The sequence below is a fragment of the Caloenas nicobarica genome, chromosome 2 (genome assembly GCF_036013445.1).
Source record: "Caloenas nicobarica isolate bCalNic1 chromosome 2, bCalNic1.hap1, whole genome shotgun sequence".
Lineage (NCBI taxonomy): Eukaryota > Metazoa > Chordata > Aves > Columbiformes > Columbidae > Caloenas > Caloenas nicobarica.
The window spans coordinates 88833095-88857094 of record NC_088246.1 but is presented as its reverse complement, the minus strand read 5'-3'; the positions used below and the strand labels follow the sequence as shown (position 1 = coordinate 88857094).

The 24000-nt window shown below is 38.8% G+C and overlaps 1 protein-coding gene across 1 annotated transcript in view; it reads right to left on the bottom strand.

Moving 5' to 3' along the window:
• Positions 1 to 24000, bottom strand: part of CTNND2 (catenin delta 2) — a 531616-nt gene that overhangs the window by 146884 nt on the left and 360732 nt on the right. The window contains exon 10 of the mRNA XM_065627308.1: positions 4711 to 4924. Within this exon, the coding sequence (XP_065483380.1) occupies positions 4711 to 4924 (214 nt within the window). The remainder of the gene's footprint in view (positions 1 to 4710; positions 4925 to 24000) is intronic.

Below are 24000 nucleotides of genomic sequence, written 5' to 3'. Positions count from 1 at the left end.
AGGACAACATATAATTGCTTTCAGTAACACTGACAGACTGTCAATAAGGTCATAAATACCTCATTATAAACATGTAGCATTTACTAAAAATGGAATAGAAATGTAAAAAATCTACTTAATAATGTTGCATAACATGGAGTGACAACAGAGGACCAACCAAGCCAAAACACAAACTGGCTACAGCTGAAATTAAAGACAACACTAATGAATACTGGAATCCAAAAGCCTGGAAGTAAATGAAAATTTTTTCCTGTCCAACCCGACCATGGGCCAAATACATTTGGACAACTAGTGCTTCTTCGAAAGGAACATCATGTACAAAACGTCTTATAATTTTTTGCAGGAAGAGAATATATGCTTTTTGATTCAGTGAATAAAAATGTGAATGAAATATACAGACTCTGTGTCTATCTATCTACATATAGTATAAATGTATAGTGTTAGTTTGTGGGTTGTTTTTTTTTTTTGGTAGGTAAATGTGATATTTTTCATAATTTATATATTTTCAGTAGACAATAATGAAATCTCTGACACTTTAATGTCAACCAAAAGAAGCAGCAGGCTGGCTGCCAGCACAGAAAAAAAACCCCACCAATTTCCCCGTCATTATTTCTAGCTATATTTCTTTATCATCATGTGCTTTCTAAAAGTGGATCATCCACTTTTACCTTTCAATCACATACGGTATATACAGTTTGGAAACGGGCGATACAGTCATTTAAGAGGCCTCTTTAAACAGTGTTGTTTCTAATTCAGCTAGCTTACTGTTCATAGGCAGGAACTGTGTTTCTAGGTGTGACAGATTTTGTTTGTCAAAATGAGAAGAAGAGCAGTTTAAATCATTTTGTCTGAGACAGGTATCCAGTTATCAGATGGAGCTGATGGAATAAGGAGGCAGCGTAGGCTGAATCTAGAAACAGTTGCTTGACCTCACCTGCACAAGGCATCAATGGGATTCCTGTGTTATTCCTGCTAACACTTCACATTTTTCATGTAACTTTTTTTTTTCCCCTGATAGTAAAATAAATAGAAAGAACGCTAAAATTGAATTTTGTGGAAGAGTTCATAATTAACTTTAACTCAGGAAATGCAAGGGAATCACAAATCAGCTATTTGTCATTATTAACAAGAGAAAACATTTTTTTCTACCATCTGCAGGATCTGTGCGAATTTTGTACTGTGTTCCTGTCTATTTATATTTATCAGGAAAGTGTTAACATTTAATTATTTTAAAATAGAAGGGTTTTCTTTTTTCCTATTAACAGGAGCTACTGTGGAAACTAGTAGCACAGTGTTGGAATGAAAAGATGGCTAAATTAAGTATGGTGCATCCAGCTTATACTGACTTCTTGATTTACAGACCTACCTAAAACTACATACTGTAATTTGGGTTCTCCTTTCTCTATGGAAATTACAAGAGGCTGTAGGTCATGCTGAAATCTCTATTTCTATCAGAGTTTTTAACTTCCACGTAATGTATGTATTCAGTTTGTACAGGTTCTTCTTGTAAAAAAGTTGTTGCAGAAGTGTTTCTCGAAGAGTCATCTTTCAATATTTCAGGAGGTATTTCCTGGGCATTAACAAAATTTAATTTTATAACAGGCAGGAAGCAAACTTCCCTCATGGCTTCTACATGGGAGCCTGCACCAAAACCATTTGCTCCACCTAAGAAAGTCTTGAAGCTGTATCACTTTGCAATAAGGTTCAGTTTGCCCAATCCAAAAATTTGAGCATGGTAAGGTTTTCCAATATTAGCCTGAGTCCTCTGCTACCAAATATGAGAACGACGAGATAAAGGAAGAAGTGAAAAACTCAGTTCTGGAGAGATTATGGCAGAAAGAAATCTCTGGAAAAGAGGAAAAGCCACAAACAGCGCTGAAGGCAATCCTGACAAGCAAAGAGCTACCAGGATAGAAAGCTGGTCTGCAGGTTTAAATACCCTACCAAAACCAGTCTTGAGATAGCTGGAAATTGAAATTATAATCTCCTCAGAGAGAAGCAACAAGAAGGAAGAAAATGTGCATGTTTGCGGAAGGAACTAACATCATGACTTCTGCGCCGGTGCGTATGTACTTCATGGTACTTGGGGCAGGCAATGAATGCTTCGCTGCTATTCTGACAAACTGAGCTGCTAAAAACCTCTCCTGCCTGTATTTCTTCCCTCACAGCTAAATGCCTACTCAGCGTGATTCACACCTTGGCCTTGGCCAGATTTCTGGACAGGTCATTTAGACTTAACAGGCTCAGTTCCCCATCAGTATAACTGAGATAATGACACGTCCCCACCTAAGAGAAGCGCTCTGAAGACAAATGCTGGACGAGTATTTAGGGGCAGTGATGACAGAGCCTATACAAATTCCTAAGGTGGGAACTTTGTGCCCTCTCTAAAAGCAACAAACAAGAACAGCTTTTGCGTAGACAGGATGCACAATGAACATGAGATGGAAATGCTCAAGGTATGTTTGCTCCTAAACCTCACATTTGCTATTATTTCCTCTGTACTTCCTTCAGGCTATTGTGGCACTGCTGAAATAATTATCTTCCTGCCACCTCAACTCAGGAAGGCTGATGGGAAGGAGCAGGAACCTCTTTTATTTTTGCTTGTGCCCACCACTAAGACAATTTTTCCATTCTTGAGGCAGCTGCTGCAGGAGCTATCTTTCCTTCTCCGGAAAGGACAGAGGGAAGAAATTTAACTGAGGGAGCTGTCGCACTACAACACTTTACAAAAAAGCAAAAGAGAACTGATTCAGATGCGCAATTCCAGCCTGTTTTCTGAGAGACGCAAGATGAGAGGTGCAGCTATGAGCGTTGCTTTGGAAAGGAGCTTTGCAGAACACTACCACTACCAGGTTTGCATTTCCAAAGCAAGGGCTAGTGGTTTGCATTCTGAAAGGCACAAAACTTGGCCAGGGAAAGCACTGGCCTTCTGGGATGCACTGGCTGTTAAAAACAACAACAACAACAACAACAAACAGGCCCAGGAATAAAATCTTGAAAGACCACTGACTTTGCCTCCCACTGATGGTCAGTACCTACTCTTCTCGGCAGGAACAGTTTGAGGGCATGCTTGCACACACTTCCTTTCTTTCTGTGGGAATTCAAGAAAATTTAACAACATACCGTGCGATGGAAGAGATGGAAACTGTAGGCTAGTATCTTTTCTTTAAATGACCTAATGACATTATGTGTTCTCTCTACAGGCAGCATGGGAAGCGCCACTGTGACTGCTGAGCTGTACTGCTGATCTTCATTAGCGGTTTGCCAGTTACTACTCAGAATCAATAGGCAGAATGTTCCCTGGAGCCAGGGCACAGACAACATAACCAAGACACAAACAAGTATGTTGAATCCAAAGCGGTGGTTACACTTTATTAGATCTGTCAGTAACTCTGTCACTCTGCAGGAGGCACCATCCGAGCTCCTGTAACCCAGTATTTCTGCCCCATTAATCCTGCCTAACAAGGATGAGGTGATAGGTGTTGTAAGTAAGGAACAAAATCAACTATATGATAAAAATCTATACTTAATAAAAGGAAGGAAGGAAGGAAGGGAGGAAGGAAGGAAGGAAGGAAGGAAGGAAAGAAGGAACCTGGAGTCAACCAAAGGATGATAATCTTATCAACAGTATCCTAAATGAGGCCTGACCCACAAGGGTAAATGATTTCTGCAGAAGCATAGATCATTGTGTCTACTCTGCTGCTTCTATGACAGAAATTAGAACTTTTCTTATGTATTTTAGTAGGAAAATCATAACAGAAATATGGGCACTGTAAAACAGGGTAATGAAAAGATCTTAAGATTTTTTATTTGTTGCATTAAATCAATCACCACATTGATGTCAGCAATCAAAGAGAATGAAATCATAAAGTGAAAAATAAAAAAACCCAACATCTAGCTTATGTTTTGCATTTTAAATAGGATAGCTTAGGTTCAAGTGGAAAAAATCTCTGAACATTTCAGATCGGTGCTGTTTGACAGCATTTCTGTATTTCTGAAAACAACCAACCAACCAAAAAAACAACCAAAAAACAACCAACCAACCAAAAAACCAACCAAAAAACCATCTTCAATTTCATAAGGGAAAATGTCCAAAAATATCTTTAAAAGATCAGATTGCACTATATCAAGAAAACAAACAGACTCTACCACTATCTGCATGCCGTGTCTAACATACATCACATAGCATGCTACCAAATTTCAGAAAAAAAACGCTTCAGAAGATGACACTGTCCATCTCTCCAACATGCTTTTTTATTTTCCTATCAGAACCACAAGAATGGTGAAGAAAAAGAAAAAAAGCAAATACTCCTTGCCACTATATAGGATACAAAAGAAATTAATAACAGCTTCTAAGAAAATCCAGTAAAATTCAAATTCTGGATATGCAGGCCTACACCAGATAGGAGGAAGAGCGGAGGATTCCTACCACAACATATCTGCGCATGGAGCACATCTTCTGCAAGAGTATTCACAGCTAACCAAGAACAAAGTGACCAGCAACCACAAGCGTAAACCATGTCTACATCTGTAAAATGTCTGCATGATACTGAATAAAGCTATTAATATATTACATATATCCCAAGTGTTTTGTTACAGCAAAGAAGATGGTAATAAAATAGTTACTGATGGAGCAAGTGGCACGCAGCACAGAACTGTGCTTGCAGGGCCTATATAGCATTTGAACAAAAAATACTAGAAGATTCAAACCTGTGACCAGTTCTCTGATTTCCAAATCTGTTGTCTTGCGGAGTAACCGTACTAATGCTGGGATCCCACCACAGTTTTTCAGAGCAATTTTGTTGTCATCATTTGCCTTCCCATATACCAAGTTTCTCAAAGCTCCACAGGCACTACGGTGGACTTCTGTCATCCGATGGTCCAATAGGTCCACCAGTAACTGTATTCCGCCTTGTCTTCTTATCTGAAACAGGGCAAAGCAATAATCACAAAATTAGGGAATGAACACCAGTATTATATATGCTATCCAATTTAATTAAGCTGTGGCTTATGCAGGGTATGCTCCAGCAAAGGTTTGCTGGCGGACCCCCAAAGCTGCTATGTTACACTGCTTTGATTCTGTTTTTCAGTGGCAACATAACTGTACAACGACAAGCCTGAACTTCTGTAAAAGCAACCAAAAGTTAGTCAAGAGTGCTACCTCATCAAGATTTCTACAAGGTTCAGCAAGGTTTGCCTTGGCAAGGGTTTCTCCTGTGCTGGAGAAACATCATCTGCTTTGGACTGTGACACATCACAAGCTATAGGAAAAACCACAAGACTATGGCAAACAAACAAAAAAAAGCACTTAATGTCACAAAGTTTTTAGGAGTACCTCCTTTTACATTTAATTATTGTGAATGTGAGCAGCTACTGTAGTCTCTGTAAGGATGTTATATCAATAAAATTGGGAAAAGCAAAGATGAAAGGAAAAGGAAGAAGTCTGCACAAACATAAAGACAAAGATGATGGATAAACAATGGAAAGCTTGTACTATTATGATTAAGGGAGACCCTTAGGTGATGCAGGAAGTCTTATTCATTCCTAAGCTGGCCTACAAAACAAATTTCTAAAGCAATATCTTACATAAAATATAATTCTAGAAAAACCATAAAAATGTTTGGGGCAAATGATCAAGACGGTCAAGAATACGAAGAACAATTTATTGTAACATCTGTTTGCAACAAATCCATCTTTATTGTTCTCTGGTGCTATTTCCTCCTCCAACAGTAACCAGTCTTCAACCTAATTTCAAGAGACTAGACTGATTTATAACTAAGGAGTGTAATGCTTTAGCTTCAAGTCAGTTATATAGACATTTCTGTCAAAATGTTTCTTCACGTGTTGTTGGCTAAGGCGCAAAGCAAGCTAGACAGTTCAGCTGGCCATTTTACCACCTCCAGTAATACTTGCCTAAGACGGTAAACCAGAGACAATTGCAAAGTGTTTTCAAAACTGCAGGGGAAAGGCGAAACATTAATTTTGGAATCAAAGTTTATGATGAAAAGGTTTTGAAATCTTTGTGAAGTTGTTCTTATATGGGCACGTGTTCTTGGGGCTCTTTGCACTGGGGAGGCTTGGGAGCAGGCAATATTTAAACAAAGCACACTAAAATTTATTAGAAATTCACGCTCTGTCTACTAGCTTCAAAATATTTATGTACAACCGATGTATGGTGTTTCATGAATCTAACACAAGCTTCAACGAGGCCAAGTGCCGGGTCCTGCAATTGGGTCAAAACAACCCCATGCAATGCTACAGGCTCCGGGAAGAGTGGCTGGAAAGCTGCCTGGCAGAGAGGGGTCTGGGGGTGTTGATTGAGAGCTGGCTGAATATGAGCCAGCAGTGTGCCCAGGTGGCCAAAAAGGCCAACGGCATCCTGGCTTGTATCAGGAATAGTGTGGCCAGCAGGACTAGAGCAGTGATCGTCCCCTTGTACTCACTGCTGGTGAGGCTGCACCATGAATCCTGTGTTCAGTTTTGGGCCCCTCACTACAGAAAAGACATTGAGGTGCTGGAGAGAGTGCAGAGGAGGGCGAAGAAGCTGGTGAGAGGTCTGGAGCACAAGTCTTATGAGGAGCAGTTGAGAGAGCTGGGGCTGATTAGCCTGGAGAAAAGGAGGCTGAGGGGAGACCTTATCACTCCCTACAACTACCTGAAAGGAGGTTGTAGCATGGAGGATGTTGGTCTCTTTTCCCAAGTAGCAAGTGATAGGACAGGAAGAAATGGCCTCAAGTTGTGCCAGGGGAAGTTTAGATTGGATATTAGGAAAAAATTCTTTGTGGAATGGGTTGTCAGGCATTGGAACAGGCTCCCCAGGGAAATGGTGGAGTCACCATTCCCAGAGGTATTCAAAAGATGTGTAGATGTGGCACTTGAGAACATGGTTTAGTGGTGGATTTGGCCGTGTTAGGTTTACGGTTGGACTTGATCTTAAAGGTCTCTTCCAATCAAAATGATTCTATGATTCACCACAAACAAAAGCTAAAAAATGATTCAGCCTTTGAGGTTCTAAAATCGAGGTATACGGAATTACTTACTGGTAAAACGGAAGTTGTCTCTTTCTTCTACCAGCTTACCTGGCATATTCCTGTTTTTGTAATAACAGCAAGACCCAGTAATAGAGTAATAGAGTTTTGTAGTTAAAAAGTGTATATGCTGAGATATTACAGTATTAAATTAAAATGTTTCAATGTCTATAGAGTTAAAACACAGCTTTGGGCTAAATGCCAAAATGATAGTGTTTAAAGGTAAATTAACATATTTTCCCTTAGTCATTATATCAGTGTATCATGTCTGATGTTCTGAGCAATATGCAGGTCACCCGGTAGACCACAGCAGGCAGCACTACATGGAGAGTGCAGAGATGTGAATGGACATTGGTAAAATATATCAACTGCAGGCAGGAAATTTCATTAATCTTTTTTGAGAGTCCATGCTACTGCTGCTCAGAGAAACCGTGACATCTTTCAGTTTAGAAACCAGAAAAACAGATCAAAGAGAAAAGGTATTGCAATACATCTCACCAGTCAAAACTTTATACACGTGAACAGGGTGATTTGCAATGAAATCATTTGCTACTTTTCAAGCCAGGAACAATTTATCTGGAAGACTGGGGGATGAGGTTGGTTTGCTTGTTTTTGCAATCCATCACCATTTAATCTTCCGGTTAAAATATGTTTGCCTCCCTTACTATGATACCTTGGTTTCAAAACCAAGCATACTACCTGAAGAGCCACCTAAATGACAAAGTAGATGACATTTACTGAAACAGACTAAGAAAAAAAAATTCTGCATCGGTTCTACAAAAAGTGAACCAACCACTGCGCTTCACACTTCAAGCTCTGATATGAAACAAGATCTGATAGAAGAAAGAACACAGTTAAAAAACACATAAGTTGTACTGCTGTGATGAGTAATATCAGGAACGACAGAATAGAAACACGCCTGCTGATATTTTTAAAGCACAATATGCTGAATGAATATTTTAATTGCTTCACTGCTAAAAAAAAAGACTATTAATGAGAAGAAGTATTAACCTTGCGGCAAAAATCATTCTGAGCATTACAAATACATCTGAGGGCTCAAAGGGCTCTGCCGCTGTGCAGAGGGACGCTGTGCCTGTGCTGTTTTCCCCACTCTCTCTGTGGGACACGGACAAGTGGCATCTCACATTCCTCAGCAGTTTCTCTTGTGGACACTATCAGGTAACAGGTTTTGCTGTCTTCTGCTCATTTCTAAGGGAAAATGTGTGGTTTTGCCATGTTCAGCTGCTATTTCTGAGCTGCACCATCCCCTTTCAGTTATGGTATCTGACAGCACACCAGTATTCAGCTCATGCGGTTCCTCCTCTCCCAGGAACCTGAAGTCAGCAGCTGACTGAAGTGATTCAAAGACACTTTCTTAAAAGCAAGGGCATAAAATATTAATCTAAAATGCACTTCTGTCAGAAAAAAAAAGTATGGATAATACAACAGAAATGAAACAAATGTTATGTAACACTTTATCTAACTTGACAAAATTTCTTAAATTCTACTGAAGAAAGAACCTATTCTTACCTGGGAAAGGTAAGACTTATTTTGCAAACTTTCTTTGAATTTCCAGGCTTAGATACTTGGCAAAGTGGCTGTGTCAGGAAGGCAGAGATGAAGCTGAGTCTTCACAACTGGGAGCTCAGTTTCTGATGCTGTGCTTTATCTGGGTTACATTCTTACTTTGTTTTTGTTTTGTTTTGTTTTGTTTCACCAACCTGTTATTCACCAGAAGTCTCACCTCATCTTTGTGTTTCCATCACATATCTATATAGCTGTTTAATACTATATTCTCCATCAGGTTTAAGTGTGCCTGACAAATTGTGAGACTGTGATGGATATTACCAGAATCTATTTACATTCAAGGAAACTGAGGCAAAGGAAATGAAATTCTTTGTTCAAGTCCTTTATGGACTTAGATCCACAGCCTGGAGGACAATTTTGACCTAGTGAGTCTCCTGGGGCAGACCTCAGCCGAGCTAAGTTGTCACTGCTCCAGTGAGTTCAACAGCAGTGCTAGTGCAAAAATGTCTTTGCCAAGAACACTGGGATGGGTGGATAAGCAGCAATTTTCACCAACGGGGCATCAAATCCCAGCCTCCCAAGGGACTTTCGATAGATACTTCTGTCTCTCTCCTGACTTTATATGAAGAGAACATTTCTTAATGTAATATTTATTGACACATTAGTGGCTGCTGTGATGCTACATCTAGGAGAAAAAGAAAATAGAATATGCCGGAGTCTGCTTGCCTGCCACAACCAAATGATCAGGATAGTACCAAGTTATCAGATGATAAAGGAGACCAAATCTGTTCTCGCACAGAGTTGTCCTAGAGTTGCCACTTCTGAAGTCAAAAGAATTACCTTCAATTCTACTGCACGACTGAATTCACCCAGTCATTTAATAAAGTTTACTCTTCAGCCAGAGTAGCTGATGAGCAGGACAGGAGATCTGGGAAAGAACTATCAGAGACTGTAGCTCTAGGGGATAGATACTGGTGAGACCAGGGTCTGAGGATCTGTTACTGGGCAGACGAAAGGCCTCAGCCAACTACCAGGGAGCCCTCTTTGTGTCTGTGTGTGTATGAGATCAGACCTGCCAGCAAGCTTTGAGCATGATTAGCTGGAGAGTAAGTACCATATATTATTGTTTGTGTTTGCGTGAGCATTGCTTTGTGTGCCTGGGGTGTCTGTGCAGGTACTGTTCTCATGCTTGTGTTGATCTGTTGTGTGACCTAGGCTTCTTTAACAGATACGCCCCACAAAATGAATAGGGATGCTTTTATTTCTAAGATGATCAGTATCTGATGGATTTCTAATTCATTTATTGTATTGATTTTGTAGATGTGTAATTTAGATTAGTATAGGCTACACTATGCTTGAAATTTTAACTGGGTTATGTGTTCAGCCTTATACCATGCTTGCTTACTGGAGGGCACAGAACAAGAGAAATCAGCAAGTGGCTTGTTAAACTAGTCTAAAGAAGTGCTCACCTTCTGATGCAACACCAGAACATGTCCTGGTCCTTTTCCACGTAGCAGTTAGAATTTGGCCCCAGTCACTCTGAAGACTACTAGCACTAATCCCATAGATGGGAGAAAGTGGTTCATGCAGCATTCAAGCACTACTTTTATACAAAGGATATGGTGGAGTCAGTGGATCAAATACAGAGCTCCATTGAAAAAAAAATCCGGAGACCTCTCCTGAGGTATATTTAGCTCCCTTTGGGAAAGATGGCTGGATCTACAGCTTTTGGTATCTTCTCTCTGCTTTGTATTACACCGGTTAAATATAACCTTTACTCTGAGGCTACTCTGGTCAAAGGATACTTTCTGTGCTCTAAAAAGAACTGACGGAAGGACAATTTATGAACATGGGACTTCTCAGGAAAAAACAGACAAACGAAAAACATAAAAGTGTAAGTATTGTATGAAATATTGCAGCCTTCTTAATTTACCTTTTTTTTTCATGACGAATGCATGCCAAAGTTTGCACAAATTGCAACACAGCTTGAAACTGAATTATTGTCAGATGTAAGCAGTAACAGCATTACTGTCCACGACCTTAATTGACAAAGCATGCTACCTGTCACTGATTCAGCACAAAAGCCACACTGTTACTCCAGGCTCTCTGTTTAAAATCTAACAACTGGATGTGAAAACTCGAGTGGCTTGCTTCCCTGGGGATGGGGAAGCTTTGCCGAAAAGTCAGGATAACTAGGACTGTCAAACTGAGCAGAATTCATGCTTTGACTTACAACAAAAAGTATTATTTTGCCACATTTAGAAGGAGAGAGAACTTCTCAAATGTAAAAAAAAAAATAAAAATAGGTGAGTGATCTTTCTTTCTATCAAGGTATCAGAAAACTGTCCCTGGAATCTGGCGGTTGCTTACGGTTTTGCAAAAGCAGAAGCAAAGTCAAAGCAAATAGATGCTAGCTGTTTTGACTATTACTACTGTTTTGTACTCTATTTTGAAATAAAAATGATTCTGTTCCTCCCAGCAGCAAAGAACAGAACCAAAACCCTCTCTTTCAATTGCTGCATAATGGAAATTGCCTCCTCCATCCCTTGGAAGGCTGTAAAAATCAGGGCTAGATATACAAAAAGGAAGAAAAATGAAGCTTCAAGTTTTAAACAGTTTAGGCAAAGATTGTTAGATAATGAAGTATGCCAACACAGCCTAAAAATATTGCTGTGATAAAAACCAAAACACTCTTCCTCTTCTATTTATACTCAGCAAGTGGGTATCTGAGATATTGTTCAGATTTTGCCAGTAGGTACAACTGGAACATGCTCTTCTGCATTTAACTTTGACTAGTCTGCCTTACAAAGTAAAATATAATGGAAACAGAGAGGATTAAGAACAGGTGACAAAAATTGTTAAGAGACAGACAGAGCGATAAAGGGTGTTTTCAAAATAATACATTCCCTGCTTCCCAGTAAGACATTAATGTGCCACCATTAACAGCTCCCCAGCCCTAATATGAAGAGTAATTAATGGCTAAATGCTCACTTCCTGCATTTTTCTTAATAATCACTTTTGAACAACTCTTCATCCAAAGGAGGTGAAGGAAATCTAACAACATCAAGCCTTTTTAAGCATCATAGATATTAATTGTCAGCTTAACTGTCGTAACACACCACTCATTTCATGACATTGCCATGATTAAGAAAGCATGTTTCAATATATCAAAATACAAGTGTTTAAACACATGGAATTATTTTTAACACCACTCTGTTACATTTGGAACAGAACTGAAAAATAACTGCTAGCAGAGTTGACAGTACATATCCAATGAACTCCAAATTGAAAGGACAATTCCATTTAAGACTGATTCTGGACATTTTTAGTAATAATTGGTTTTAATGTTCTTAAATGCTGGTTTTCTAACTAGCAGAGTAAGTGCTTATTATTTCACACGCGACTGGATTCTGAGCAATTCTGTTGCACAGGCACAGGAAAGAGAAGCTACAAGTGAGCAGAACCAAATGGCAAAAGGCTTTTTAAGCAGTGGCAGGCAGTGTGGTGTTTCTGAGACACTCTGACCACGGCCACCCTGCTCCTCTCAGGCCCCACATCTGAGCAGACCGATGTGCCCACACAGCCCAGGGCACTCCTGGGAAGTCCAAGAGGCCGCTGCCCCCCCAGCAAATTGACTGCACTGACCCCTTAGACACAGCATTCATAAAATTATTACACTGCTAGATTTTTTTCTTGCAATTCCAAATCCTCTCCATGAGACCTTGCCGTTAATTACCTTTGCCTTGTTTACATCACTAAAATGATTTTCATCTAAGAGGAAAAAAAAAATCCCATGTATTTTTTGGAGAATGATTTGGAAGATGAACATTGCCAGCTAGTTTCAGAGGGCTGATTCCTAATGGGAATCCCTTCTTGAACATAAGAAAATAAATCTCCATCAAAACAGAATATGGGAGTAGTATTTAGCATAATATATCTCTTAAGAGAAATGTACTGGTTCAAACTTCAATTCCTCTCCACTATTTCTTCTGATGTGCCTATGGAATGGCAGGTAGACAATACAAAATCCGTACATTGCAAACACACATGAGATTTATTACAGACAAATTTACCTGTAACATCATAGGGTAATTTAGTCTCATTAGCAAAGTAATTTGCTACAAGTTTAAAAAAGTACCGAGCAATTTTAGCTTAAAATGAAGTGGAATGTTATGCAAATTGCTACATTAACTCCAAAGTCTAATTTGTTTAAGGAATCTAAATCAGAGTTTGGATCTAGGTCCCATTTAAGGATGGTTTTGTAGAACTATCATTAACAACTTGTTAGATCAGACACAAAGGCATCATAAAGCTGTGAACAGGCACAGTTTAAATAAATTCAACCACTGGTAAGTATACAATGTTCTGCTTTAAGTTAAATAAGAATTGTTCCCTGTGTGCTAAACTGCCATGCATGAGGCCATAGAAATTGGGTAGGTGTTTGGAGGAATGGTTGTGCAACACACGAGGACACACAGCACGGAGTCAATACTCAGGTTTTCTTCTGGGAGTGGATATTCTATTTCTGTTATCAAGTATACATTTGTTTTTCCCTGTGTCTCTTAAGTGACTTCTTTAGATCCTGCCATCAATGCGTGGGGTTAACAGAGACTTGGAATACATGTTCTGAACAGGAGGAGACTCAAAATCATGTTCTAAAATTGCCCTGAAAAGGTATGAATAAATGTGCTGCTTTCTCAGTCAGTAAGCCTTAATGTATTCTGTACTGTGATACATTTTGTTTTTCATGCTTGGTAGGAAGGATATGTCTATTATAAATCAAGGTTTTAGCATGATTTTATTTTTTACTAAAAAAATCTCTGGCTAGGTAAAAGTTACCTACACAAGTAAAGCAGTTTACCCTAATACTCTTAAAAACCATTAAATTTGTAGGCCAATACAAACATTCTATTCTAAATCTAAACATAAAGCATTAGTGGGATCATCCAAATAACACGCCTAACTGCAGGCGTAGCACTGACCTAACGTGCTTGCCTGCCTGTGAAGGTATCAGAAAAGCAATTTTCAATCCCATTATTAAAGGCAACATCTCCCCAAATGAACAGATTGGAATTGACCTGCATTAACAAAGCTGCTCAGCTTTTGAATCACTGGGGGTATAAACTAACACTGAGGAACACACACGAACTAGGAAAAATAGCCACAGGCCAAAGACCTTCAAAGGTATTGTAATTACTTGATTTTAATTTGGGGGTTTTGCTTTTCAAAACAGTCAAAAAAGGTGAAATACTAAAGAAGGCTCAGCAGTGTTCATTTTATAAATAATGCAGTGGCAATATTAATTTAGGATGCAAAGACACTGGGCATTACTCAAGCACTGATCTAGTACTGTCTGAAGTTAAATGAAAAGTGACAATTAACGTCAAGGGTTTGGATCATTTACTTTCAGGTATCTAAAAAGAATTAAGCACCTATTTGAGAATGAAGTACTACATTTATTATTGGCGAAGAAAAAATCAAGATATATACTTTGCCTAAGAACATCCTGGTATTCCTATAACCAGATTCCTAGTGAAGTTAAACAAGATACAGAAAATTCAAGATTTTTTCATGTAAAGAAAAAGTAATTTTTTTAGATGAATGCAGTTAGTCAGTACTTCAAATATTCTACCAGAGGACTTAATAATTTAGTGTTAGAGGAAAATTTCTGAAGCTGTAGTCAACTATATCCAGTTAAACATGTTATTAATGGGATTTACTTGATGTGAACACAAATAGAGTCTTGAAACAAGGTGGTCTCCAATAAGACCACAGAAAATTCCTTTTTTTTTTCTTTCAGTCAGTTAAGTCCAAACGACAGAACAACTCTATCTGATTTCCAGCTTTAACTGGAAATTCAAAAAGATCCTTTCTTTGATGCTTGCGGTAGCTATCTCATTTTGCCTCACAGACTAAACAACACACCACTTCTCAGATTAAAAATACATTTATAATTTATTACATCAAGCATCATACTGCCCCCTGATGACCTCTGCTCCCATAACATTCTCTTTAAACAACACATATTCTCTCCTTATAACTGATGTATTATCCTCCAAAGAATCTCTCAGTCACATGAGAGTGTTCGTCTTAAAGGTGAAGTATTTGGAGGGCCAGTTCCTGCCTCAAAAGCTAATGAATGCATCCTCACAACACCCTCTTTGGCAGGAAATTTTGCTAACAGAAACTCAGGCACATAAAATTAAATTATTTGCCTAAGGTCAGAAAGGGAGGCTGTGGAGCAGCTATGGCTATGAGCTGTAATTTAAGAGTGTCAGTGCAAAGCTGCAGTGCAGAATCTTTCCTCCATCTCCCCGTTAACGTGAGTATTATAAATGGAGCAAGAGTCAGCACAAGTAAACCTGCCTCATATCTAATGTACTTTGTAGTGCCCACAGTACAATATGCAAAATTATATATATATGTATATATATGTAAGTATTATAATAAGTGTGTGTGTATACATATATATACTTGCATTGGTTTGAACTTCTTTTTTCCCCTTTGTCTAGCTTAGGTTCTCTTTGCCTTTTAAAATCCACAACTTTCTATACTTTCCTATACTCTTTGAGTATATCCTATCTCCTATACTCCTGCACTTCAACGCAGTACCCAGGCCACGTGTAACACAGACTTCCAGAAGGCCCCAGCAATGTTCTCTGTTTTCTTCTCTATTGCTTTCCTTACTCTTAACCTTCCATTTGCTTACTGAACTGCCAAGAAGCTTCAGATGACACTTTCCAAAAGCTGTCCAGCATAACTCAAGACCTCACTTTTTCAACCAGCAGAATACAGAAAAAGCATATAGAAATGAGGATCAAGCAAAATAAAAGTCATCAAAATACCATCAAAAATAGTGCCACTGCACTGCAAACTTGAGTTGCAGAAATTTTTCAGTTGTTCCTGGGCGTAAGAATAGTGAAGTAGCAGTTTTGGAAACAAACAAACAAACCCGAAACAAACCTCACCCCAAACCCTGTAATACTTTTGTGTGTGAAGTAAGGAGTGTGTCCCTTTCTTCGGGGCCCTCCTTGGTTAACCATGTGCCCACAGTCTGTCCAGTGAAGCCACGAGCCAGACCCAGTGGTGCTGGTGGGCAATGTCCTCACCTGCTCTTCAGCGACTGCCGTAGCAGCAACAGCTCAAGCACAAGGGGCTCATTCAGACCTATTATGTCGTTTATCATTTTGCACGAACTATTTCTTTATATATGTTAACTGATGGTTACAGTGGGTGTTACAATCCCTGCTTTTTATACAGATGAGCATGCAAGAACAAATCAAATCTCTTTGTGAAACTAATAAACGTTATTATATTCCAGATAACTTTCAAGCCATATCTCACAGATCTAATGCATCTCTGTATCTGCCTGAACCAAGGTCTCTACAAGACACCAACGCTAGAAATGTCAGCCATTTATCAGTAAGTAGTACTTTTCCAGGATGAGGGGAAGGACAGGGTCTGGCCTGTGACCAGTAAAAAATGTACAAAACTTCGGAATTTCAAAATGGACATTTTTTTAATATCTTTTGGTTTTTTTCTTTTACTCCTTATGTGATATGAGTCATACACTGAGTTATACCAGTGTAAACCCTAGAAGAGCAGGACTGACTTCAGCAGCATTGCTATAAATTGACTCTGAGATTACATTAAGGACACTCTGGTGCAAGAGACTTCAAATATTTTTCTGCAGTGGCTGGACAGACAGGTAGGCATTTTGATTTTAGAGCCTTAGGTGTCCTTTTGCCTCTATAAAACTGTGCCTTCTGCTGTAACCACTCCTGGTAGCTTAGTAAAAGCTGTGGCTTTGTATTTTTAAACACATTTTGGAGACCAGCTGATGGTCTTTACCTTGGCTGTTTCATTGGAATGGCCTTTTTATCAGGACTACGGTTCACCTTATTGAAATAATTATACTGCCGGCCTTTCTAGTACAGATATTTTGAGAAAGCATCAAATTACAGATATTGATATAATCTAGGTTATTTTATTTCTATGTATAGCATGCAAAGTCTTACTGTGGCTTGCTGGGTGATGAGAACATAATAAAAAGATATGCTCTACAATAGGAAAGTAATCCTCAGCATTCATACATCAGCTTAATAAATCAGAGAAGCAATCGGCAGAAGAGTTATGAATAGGAAGAAATCCATGGCATATATACTAGAACATTATACTGCTTGAAAAAGTTGCAAATATATTTATTGCCCATTCAAAATGTGGGAACATCATATTACTTATGTCAAATGACGCTGTCTTTCAGTGTGTATTACCTTTCCTTCCCTACCACCTAATATTTTCAAATGCAAAAGACAGAGCTTCTACAAATGTTTTAATACAACTGGGCCATTTTTTCCCCTCAGACCAGTGAAGAGAGATTCATGACACAGTGCAACGTTCTTATTGCATCTGCTGTGTGCCACAGAACTTTGTACAAAGGCATCAATCTTGCGCACATAATTCTGATTTTTTTTTCCTCTCCTAACTGCATGAAAAGCATTATCAACAGATGTTCACATCTGAATTTTCTGGCTAATTGAATTTATTGCCTAAAATGCTCTTCTGTGTGGTTACCCATTCAGAGGCAAACTCCGGCTGCCCAAAGCTGAAAAAGATAAAACCTTCAGCCACTATTCTCATTTCCTGCAAGGAAGATGCTGTAGAAGCAAATGCGAAACCCAGATAAATAGGAGATGCAGACAGGTTTTGTTCAAGACCTCACTCACTCCCTTCAGTCCACAAGAAGACAAGAGCCAGGCGCCTAAACGGCAGCAAAAGAAGGGTCAGGCTCAGTATCCCAAAGATGTTGTTCATAATTAAAAGCCTGATTTTGGCTTGCTTTGGTTCTAAATAATCATTGCTGATTATCTATTAGCACCATAGAAAAATGTATCTTAACGAGGAACTTCTGGGAAGAGTGTGCAAAACTTTGTCCATTTGGCTAATCCCTGGAGAGGGAATAACTGGGGGGGAAGAGAAACATGAAAGCAGTGTTGTAAAGCAGTATGTGTGGTAAAAACAGAGACAGATATTCTCAATATTAAACCTACTATTTTGCAAAATAATACTGTTTTCAGTCACTGTAAATTTATTCGATTCAGTCTCTTCGTGAGATGAGAATGATGTAACGTTTGAAAATGACTGTAAACAACAGGAAGGCAGCAAGCAAAATGTCTAATTTTTACTTCTCTAGCGTTAACTCAGAAAAAGCTAACCACGACTAGATGTTCAATTACATTTATGAAATCATATACTCTTGTTTATTTATTTCTGAAATGATTATCACTTTACAGGACTGATACATTGCCACTTTATTGGACTGATACTTTATTTCCACTTGAGGCTATTTTTCAAAAGAAACAATTTTGAAATGCGAATGTAATAAACCCAAAGCATTAATCAAGATCCTTAGCAGAGCAGAGGAGTAAAAGACAAGAAGTGGCCCTTGCAATCTGCCACTCATTTGCTGTGCAGTCTTCAGTTAACACCCCAACTCTTCAATTTCCGCTTATAACTGAATGTTATCCCAGTGGGGTTTGTCATTAATTCATTTATGTAACAATTGCAATATTTTCCTAATCTTACATCAAGTAAAATATATGCTAGGTGCATAGCAAATCATTATTATAATTCAGGCAAGGTATCCTGACAATGAAATCAAGAATAACCACGATTAAATGACCCCAGAGGGATCTCAGAGTGTAAAATACCAGAGTGCTACAGAAAGCACAGATTGTGGGGACACAGCATTGCACTCAGCGACATATATTAATACTCAGTCTTAATAAATGTAAAGACTGTGCCCAAAAAAAAGATGTGCACTCTATTGTCAGAAGAGATAAATGTCATAAAGTGATAGTGCACAAATTAGATGGTGAAGCAATGGAGAGATGCACTCAGAAATCCTTTTGAAGGCAATATGATCAGTTTAAGATTTAATTCCCTGATAGAAGGTGGGCTTTTATGCTTAAAAAGAAAAGAAAAAAAAAGTGAAAGTTAAAAGCTCTAAAACAAAGTGAAAAGGCATAATAAAGCGTACCATTTTCTAGCTAACCATGTTTCCAGAATTTGTGAGTGAATTAAAGACAATTTATTAGCAAGAAAAAAACTGATTGAAATATTCTGATAAATATTATTTAGTAACAGCATTGGATTCTATATTGGGAGAGATTAGTGAATGGAAGTGTGGGTTTTTTACTGTGATTATTCTAAATAATAATGTTTTAAGACTATTAAGAGTGTAAGTGGTCTTTACAAGGGTGTTAACATAGATTATTGTGTTAATACCAATGCAGCCATTTCTGCCTCATCTGTTTTACTTAATATTAAGGAGAGAAAATGTTCAGTCACAGGGTTGTATTACAGGCCATGAGTTGGTTCTTCTTTGCTTCACACAATTCAGACTAAATGAGGAGAGAGGGTATCACAGAAACAGCATAAAGGGACATCCAAAGCAGAATTATTAGACACTACAAACTAGTGCTGTAGTTACTGAAATGCTGTCAAATATACTCTCTTGCACCTATCAGTAGAGAAGGGCTTGAAGGGCAGGAATCATTGTTTTACTCAGGAGAAACAGGCTGTTTAAATCTGCCTTCCTTAACACAGAAATACATCTCAAGCCACTGACTGCTGGAATAACTAAAATGGAAGAGAGCAGAGAGATTACAAGAGGTTACAAAGGTCTGAAGGTGGGATCAAATGGGGCTGATTTTTTTTTTTAAGCAGTAATAGCAGAAAACAAAGGTTGGTTTCAAAAACTCTTTTCTAGGAAGAAGGTGAGACAAACCATAGTTAGTATATTGGAGTGATGAATGCTTGACCATGGGAAAAAAGGGCTTTGTTTCTATCAGTCTAACAAAATGAAGGATTCACCCTTCATCTGTTCTAGTTTTGTGTTTTATGAATCTTCCAGTAGGATAGGGGAAAGGATGTCTTCAGCCCCTGTATCCCACTCCAAATGAACATGAGTGCAAGAACACCACAAGATGCATGGTGCCAGGCAAACTGGAGACAGAAAGACACAGGGACACAGCCTTGCACCCTCCCCTCTCAGCCCGAGGGATGGGAGATGTGATTTGGGACACCATATGAGAATCCCGTATCCTGTGTCCAGCTCCATGGAGCATGAACTGCCGCTGTCTCCTTTGGGCAACTTTCCACCTGACACAGCTGATGATGAGGCTTTATAAAACAACAAAAAAATTCTTACATAAAGATTGTTTCTGGGTAAGTCACTGGGTGCTGCTTTCCCTCATCAGAATAACTTCTACCAGTAAAAACTACACAGAAATTGTATTTAAAAGGGACTGTTTCACATTTAATTGCAGAGGTGAATAAGACTGCCCAGGGTGCTGGGGACATTGATTCAAACGATCTTGCATGCAGTAATCTAAACACAGGTAAGCAAAAGCATGAACATACCATTGCTTATTTTTGGAATCTGATGCAGGCAAGAGCCCCTTCATAGAAACAAGCAGCATTAAAATAGCACATTCCTTGCAAAGCCACTTAGGGAAATATTTCTCAAACTGTGATATTTTACCCATACAGATGTTTAACGTATCAAAATTATGGTTACCAAAGTACTAATAAAATGTTATAACTGAACAGGATACTTTCTCTAAAAGTATGCAATTATTGCCTGCACTAAAATGCACTCTCAACAAATGTTTTAGAATCTCTCTGCAATTTTTACATTACTTTTCAGTATCACCTATGAGACACTTCTCTCATTTAAATTAAATACCTTGTCTACATCATCTTGCAGGCAGAGATAAAAGGAGTTTACATAATGTCTTTAATGGAAAACGGACAGCATCATCACTGGACAAGTAAAATTCCAGTCTTTAGCTGAAGAGATTTTAGAGGAAAAAGAAAGAGAAAAGAGGAAGGCTACGGGAAGGTGGATGCAAAACTATGATTCTTCCGCAATCACATAGGAGAAGAAAAAGATTCTGTTTTCTCTGGGACCACTTATGGAAGCAGAGAAGAATCCTGCAGAACACCGTAGAAACAAAATCAAGATACCCTTCAGGGATGATAAGAGCACTTCCAACCCTGCTTCTGGATCCTTCAAATGTTATGAAGAATTCTGTCAGCATTAGCCAGCAGGTCTGAAAGCAACATCATGGGCTGTTTCTCCATCACACCGTCCTAACTGTAAGTATTCCTTGGGAGAAAGCCATGCTAGAAACAGGCGTGTATGTATCTTTGACTGTCACAGATCCAGCAGTGCTATGGGTGACATCAGAATTACTACAATTCACAGCAATTATGTGAATTATAATGAAGATAAGCAAGACGTTAATATAGCCTATTCATGCTGCCTGACATGTGAAAGAGTGGCAGTACCTTGCTGAAAAGGTTCTGGGTACACTCTGAAGAACTCACAGAAGAAGATGCAGAAATGCCTTAAGTTTAATGACAAAACCAATCTGAATGATAGTTCTGAGCAAGCTGGGAAAATAAATGCTTTCACCATGCAATCAGTCAGGTTTGAGAACTCCATGCAATGACATCTGGACTGATACTTTTCTTCTGAAGGGAGTATATGGGAATTCTCTCCAAGACAAAGTAGAAACTGTCCAATCCAATGACATTTATTAAAGAGGCAAGAAAAGGCTTCAGGCAGGACAGTTCAGCAGTTACTGGTCTTTTATTTGGCATCTTTGCACAATTTTCCGGCAATGAGAACCTCAAGTGCTGTAGCCTTAATAGCAAAAATTAATTTCTTAGCTTGCAGAAAGGAGCTATTGGTGCCAAAAACCCTGAGTGACCTGTTACACCTTTGCAGCTGATGGCAGGCTGCCATTTTCTATGAGAGCAAAATGGTGTTGGCGTGTGAAACTGCACAACTCAATCCTTTTATACGGTGACCTCATACAAAGGAGTAAGTTGTCATTATAGGAATAATGAATCCTGTGTTTAACAGAATGTGCTCTTTTAAAGAAATGTTCTCTGCTGACTACTTTAAAATGCTGCTCTTTTCCTATATCCTCTGACTGTTCCGTCTTGGCATCCACGACCAGCTGCTCTGGCTGTGCTACAATCTCACCATTGTTGGTGTAAGAGCCCTCTCCTAAGGAGAAAATGCCACCTGAAAGGACTTCTTGCACTCTTCTGCCTGATCAACTTTTCATTTGCCTCCAAATACCTGATCAAAACTTCTTGCCTCCTTTCCTTCTGCCTTTTATTTGCATTCTTCCCTGAAAGAATAAATTACATAATGAATCACAAAAATGAATTTCAGAATTATTATGCCTAACTGTAATGGGCTACCTGATAATCTTTACAACCTTTAGCCTTCTGCCTCTCTATATCCCCTTCTACGTATGTGAGATCTGCAACTTGTACTGATCACTGCTGAACAAGAGATGAAAAATTTAACTATTAGACATGAGCAAAAATTATCCAATTTCTTCAACCCCATTCCAATATCTGTTGCACCACCTAAGCATCAAGCACGGGGAATAAAGGCAGAGAATCAGAAGCGCTACTGACAGCAGATGTAGTGCCCGTCTTGCAGTCAGCAACACTTAAGGAGACTCAGAAGTAGAACTTGTGGAAAACTTTCAGGTAAGAGCAGCAGTTAAAATCATACTTTTGCATAAAGACTAGCACTGAACGGTTTTGAGCAGCACAGAAACAGCAGCATCTTCAAGAAACAAACCCATCACATTTATCTATGGTCAGCATTTATCACATTTACATACAGCTCTACTGGTATGTTCAGGGCTGGAAGGGGAAAACTAAAAATTCTACCAGAATTATAAAACCTTAATTCACTCCAGAAGTTTCTTGGTGAAAAAGTAAATGACTTCTGACACCTCACTAGCCGGCCTGGAGCATTTTCACATAAGCAGTTAACATCTTTTTTTGAAAGACCTTTAAGTTAGAGAAGGGCATTTCCAGACCTCCTTGATGTGAGAGAATTCCTACATGTATGACTGAGCAGGGTGTTTATGCTTACGTAGCAACAGAGCTACATTTAGAGTGATGTCATCAAATTCAGATGTATGCCTGTGATCAATATGTGTTTTAGAAATAACGTGTACCATAAAGAACACAGTCATGAAGGGAAAAAAGATCTTTCATTTCCCCAGCGATAACTGAAATGGTTTTGAATTAATTTATTTTTCACAATTGTCTCTGCTGAATCATGGTGTAAACACAACAGGACTTATAATTAAATGCTATAGGTTGGTATATAGATAGATACAGATAGAGATAAAATAGTTTGCTAACATTGGATGCGTTAGCCTAAAAAGCTTCATAAAGCATTGGAAAAGCATACAGTACATCTAATTTTTTCTCTTATTAGAAAAATCCACAGTACTAGAAGTTTGAAAGCATATTCTCAAGTGGACTGTTTAAAAAAAGGACATGTATTTTGGCTTGTTTCCAAAGACACTTTACATATTCTGGAGTGAAGTTATATCAAAGCCCTGAATAACAACAAATGAACATGGGAAATCCTAGTTTTATCTGTTATCCTTTTTCAGAGAAGCTCAGAGAGCTGCCTAGTGCTTTGTTTTATATACTTACCTTCCTGCTTCCAGCTCATGAGCCTGAAGCTTACAAAGGCTGATGTCCTAGTGGGATGGGCTAGGTCAACAACAATCAGTCTTCTTTTTCCCTAAGTGGTTAGCAACGAAAATCAAACCATCTTCTTCTTTCGAATGTGATAGCTACCTAAGGGCTCTCAATCTATGGCTAACAGGAAGAGGGACAAAATGTGCAAAGAATAAATTGCTCTAATCATTGAACTACCTTTCTCAGAGATTAATTGATTCTTTTAATGGAAAACTAATTTGTGAATAAGGATGAGAAAAGAGTATTAGGAGAGTGTGCAGTTAAAACTTTCAGGAATACCTGTAACAGAGTTCTCTCTTCTAGTGCACAAACATTCTTCATTTTAAAATACATGTAAATATTTTTTAAACTATTATTTCTACGATGTTTGTGGTGATGTACGCTTCCAGTGCAGCTCTGCCAGTGCCAGGAGACCACATACTTATTCACTTGGGAATTTCCTCAGAATGAAAAATCCCAGAGGGAGAGCTGCCATAGCTGGATAGACTCATGGAGCACTATGTGCTGAGGGTGAGGACAATGAAGCACTAACAAGCCAGCAACACTGCACAGTTCTGACAAATAAGCAATAGCAGATCTTGATCTCAGTTTACCTTTACATGCCAGGCTAAAAGATGCCAGTACAGGCACAGATTTATGTGCACACCACATGTCCCTGATTAGCAGTATCTCTGAGAGGGCCAGGGGAGGCAGCTGGGGCTGGTAACAGCTTCACTCATTCAATTTTAATTGACTCCTGCCTGTTTCTCAGATCCCTCAGAGCTGCCTGCCTTCTGTTTCAACTTGTGCCAAAAGCTGAACTGGTCCCGTTAACCACGGGGAAAAAGCAAGCAAGAAGTACCAGTCAGCT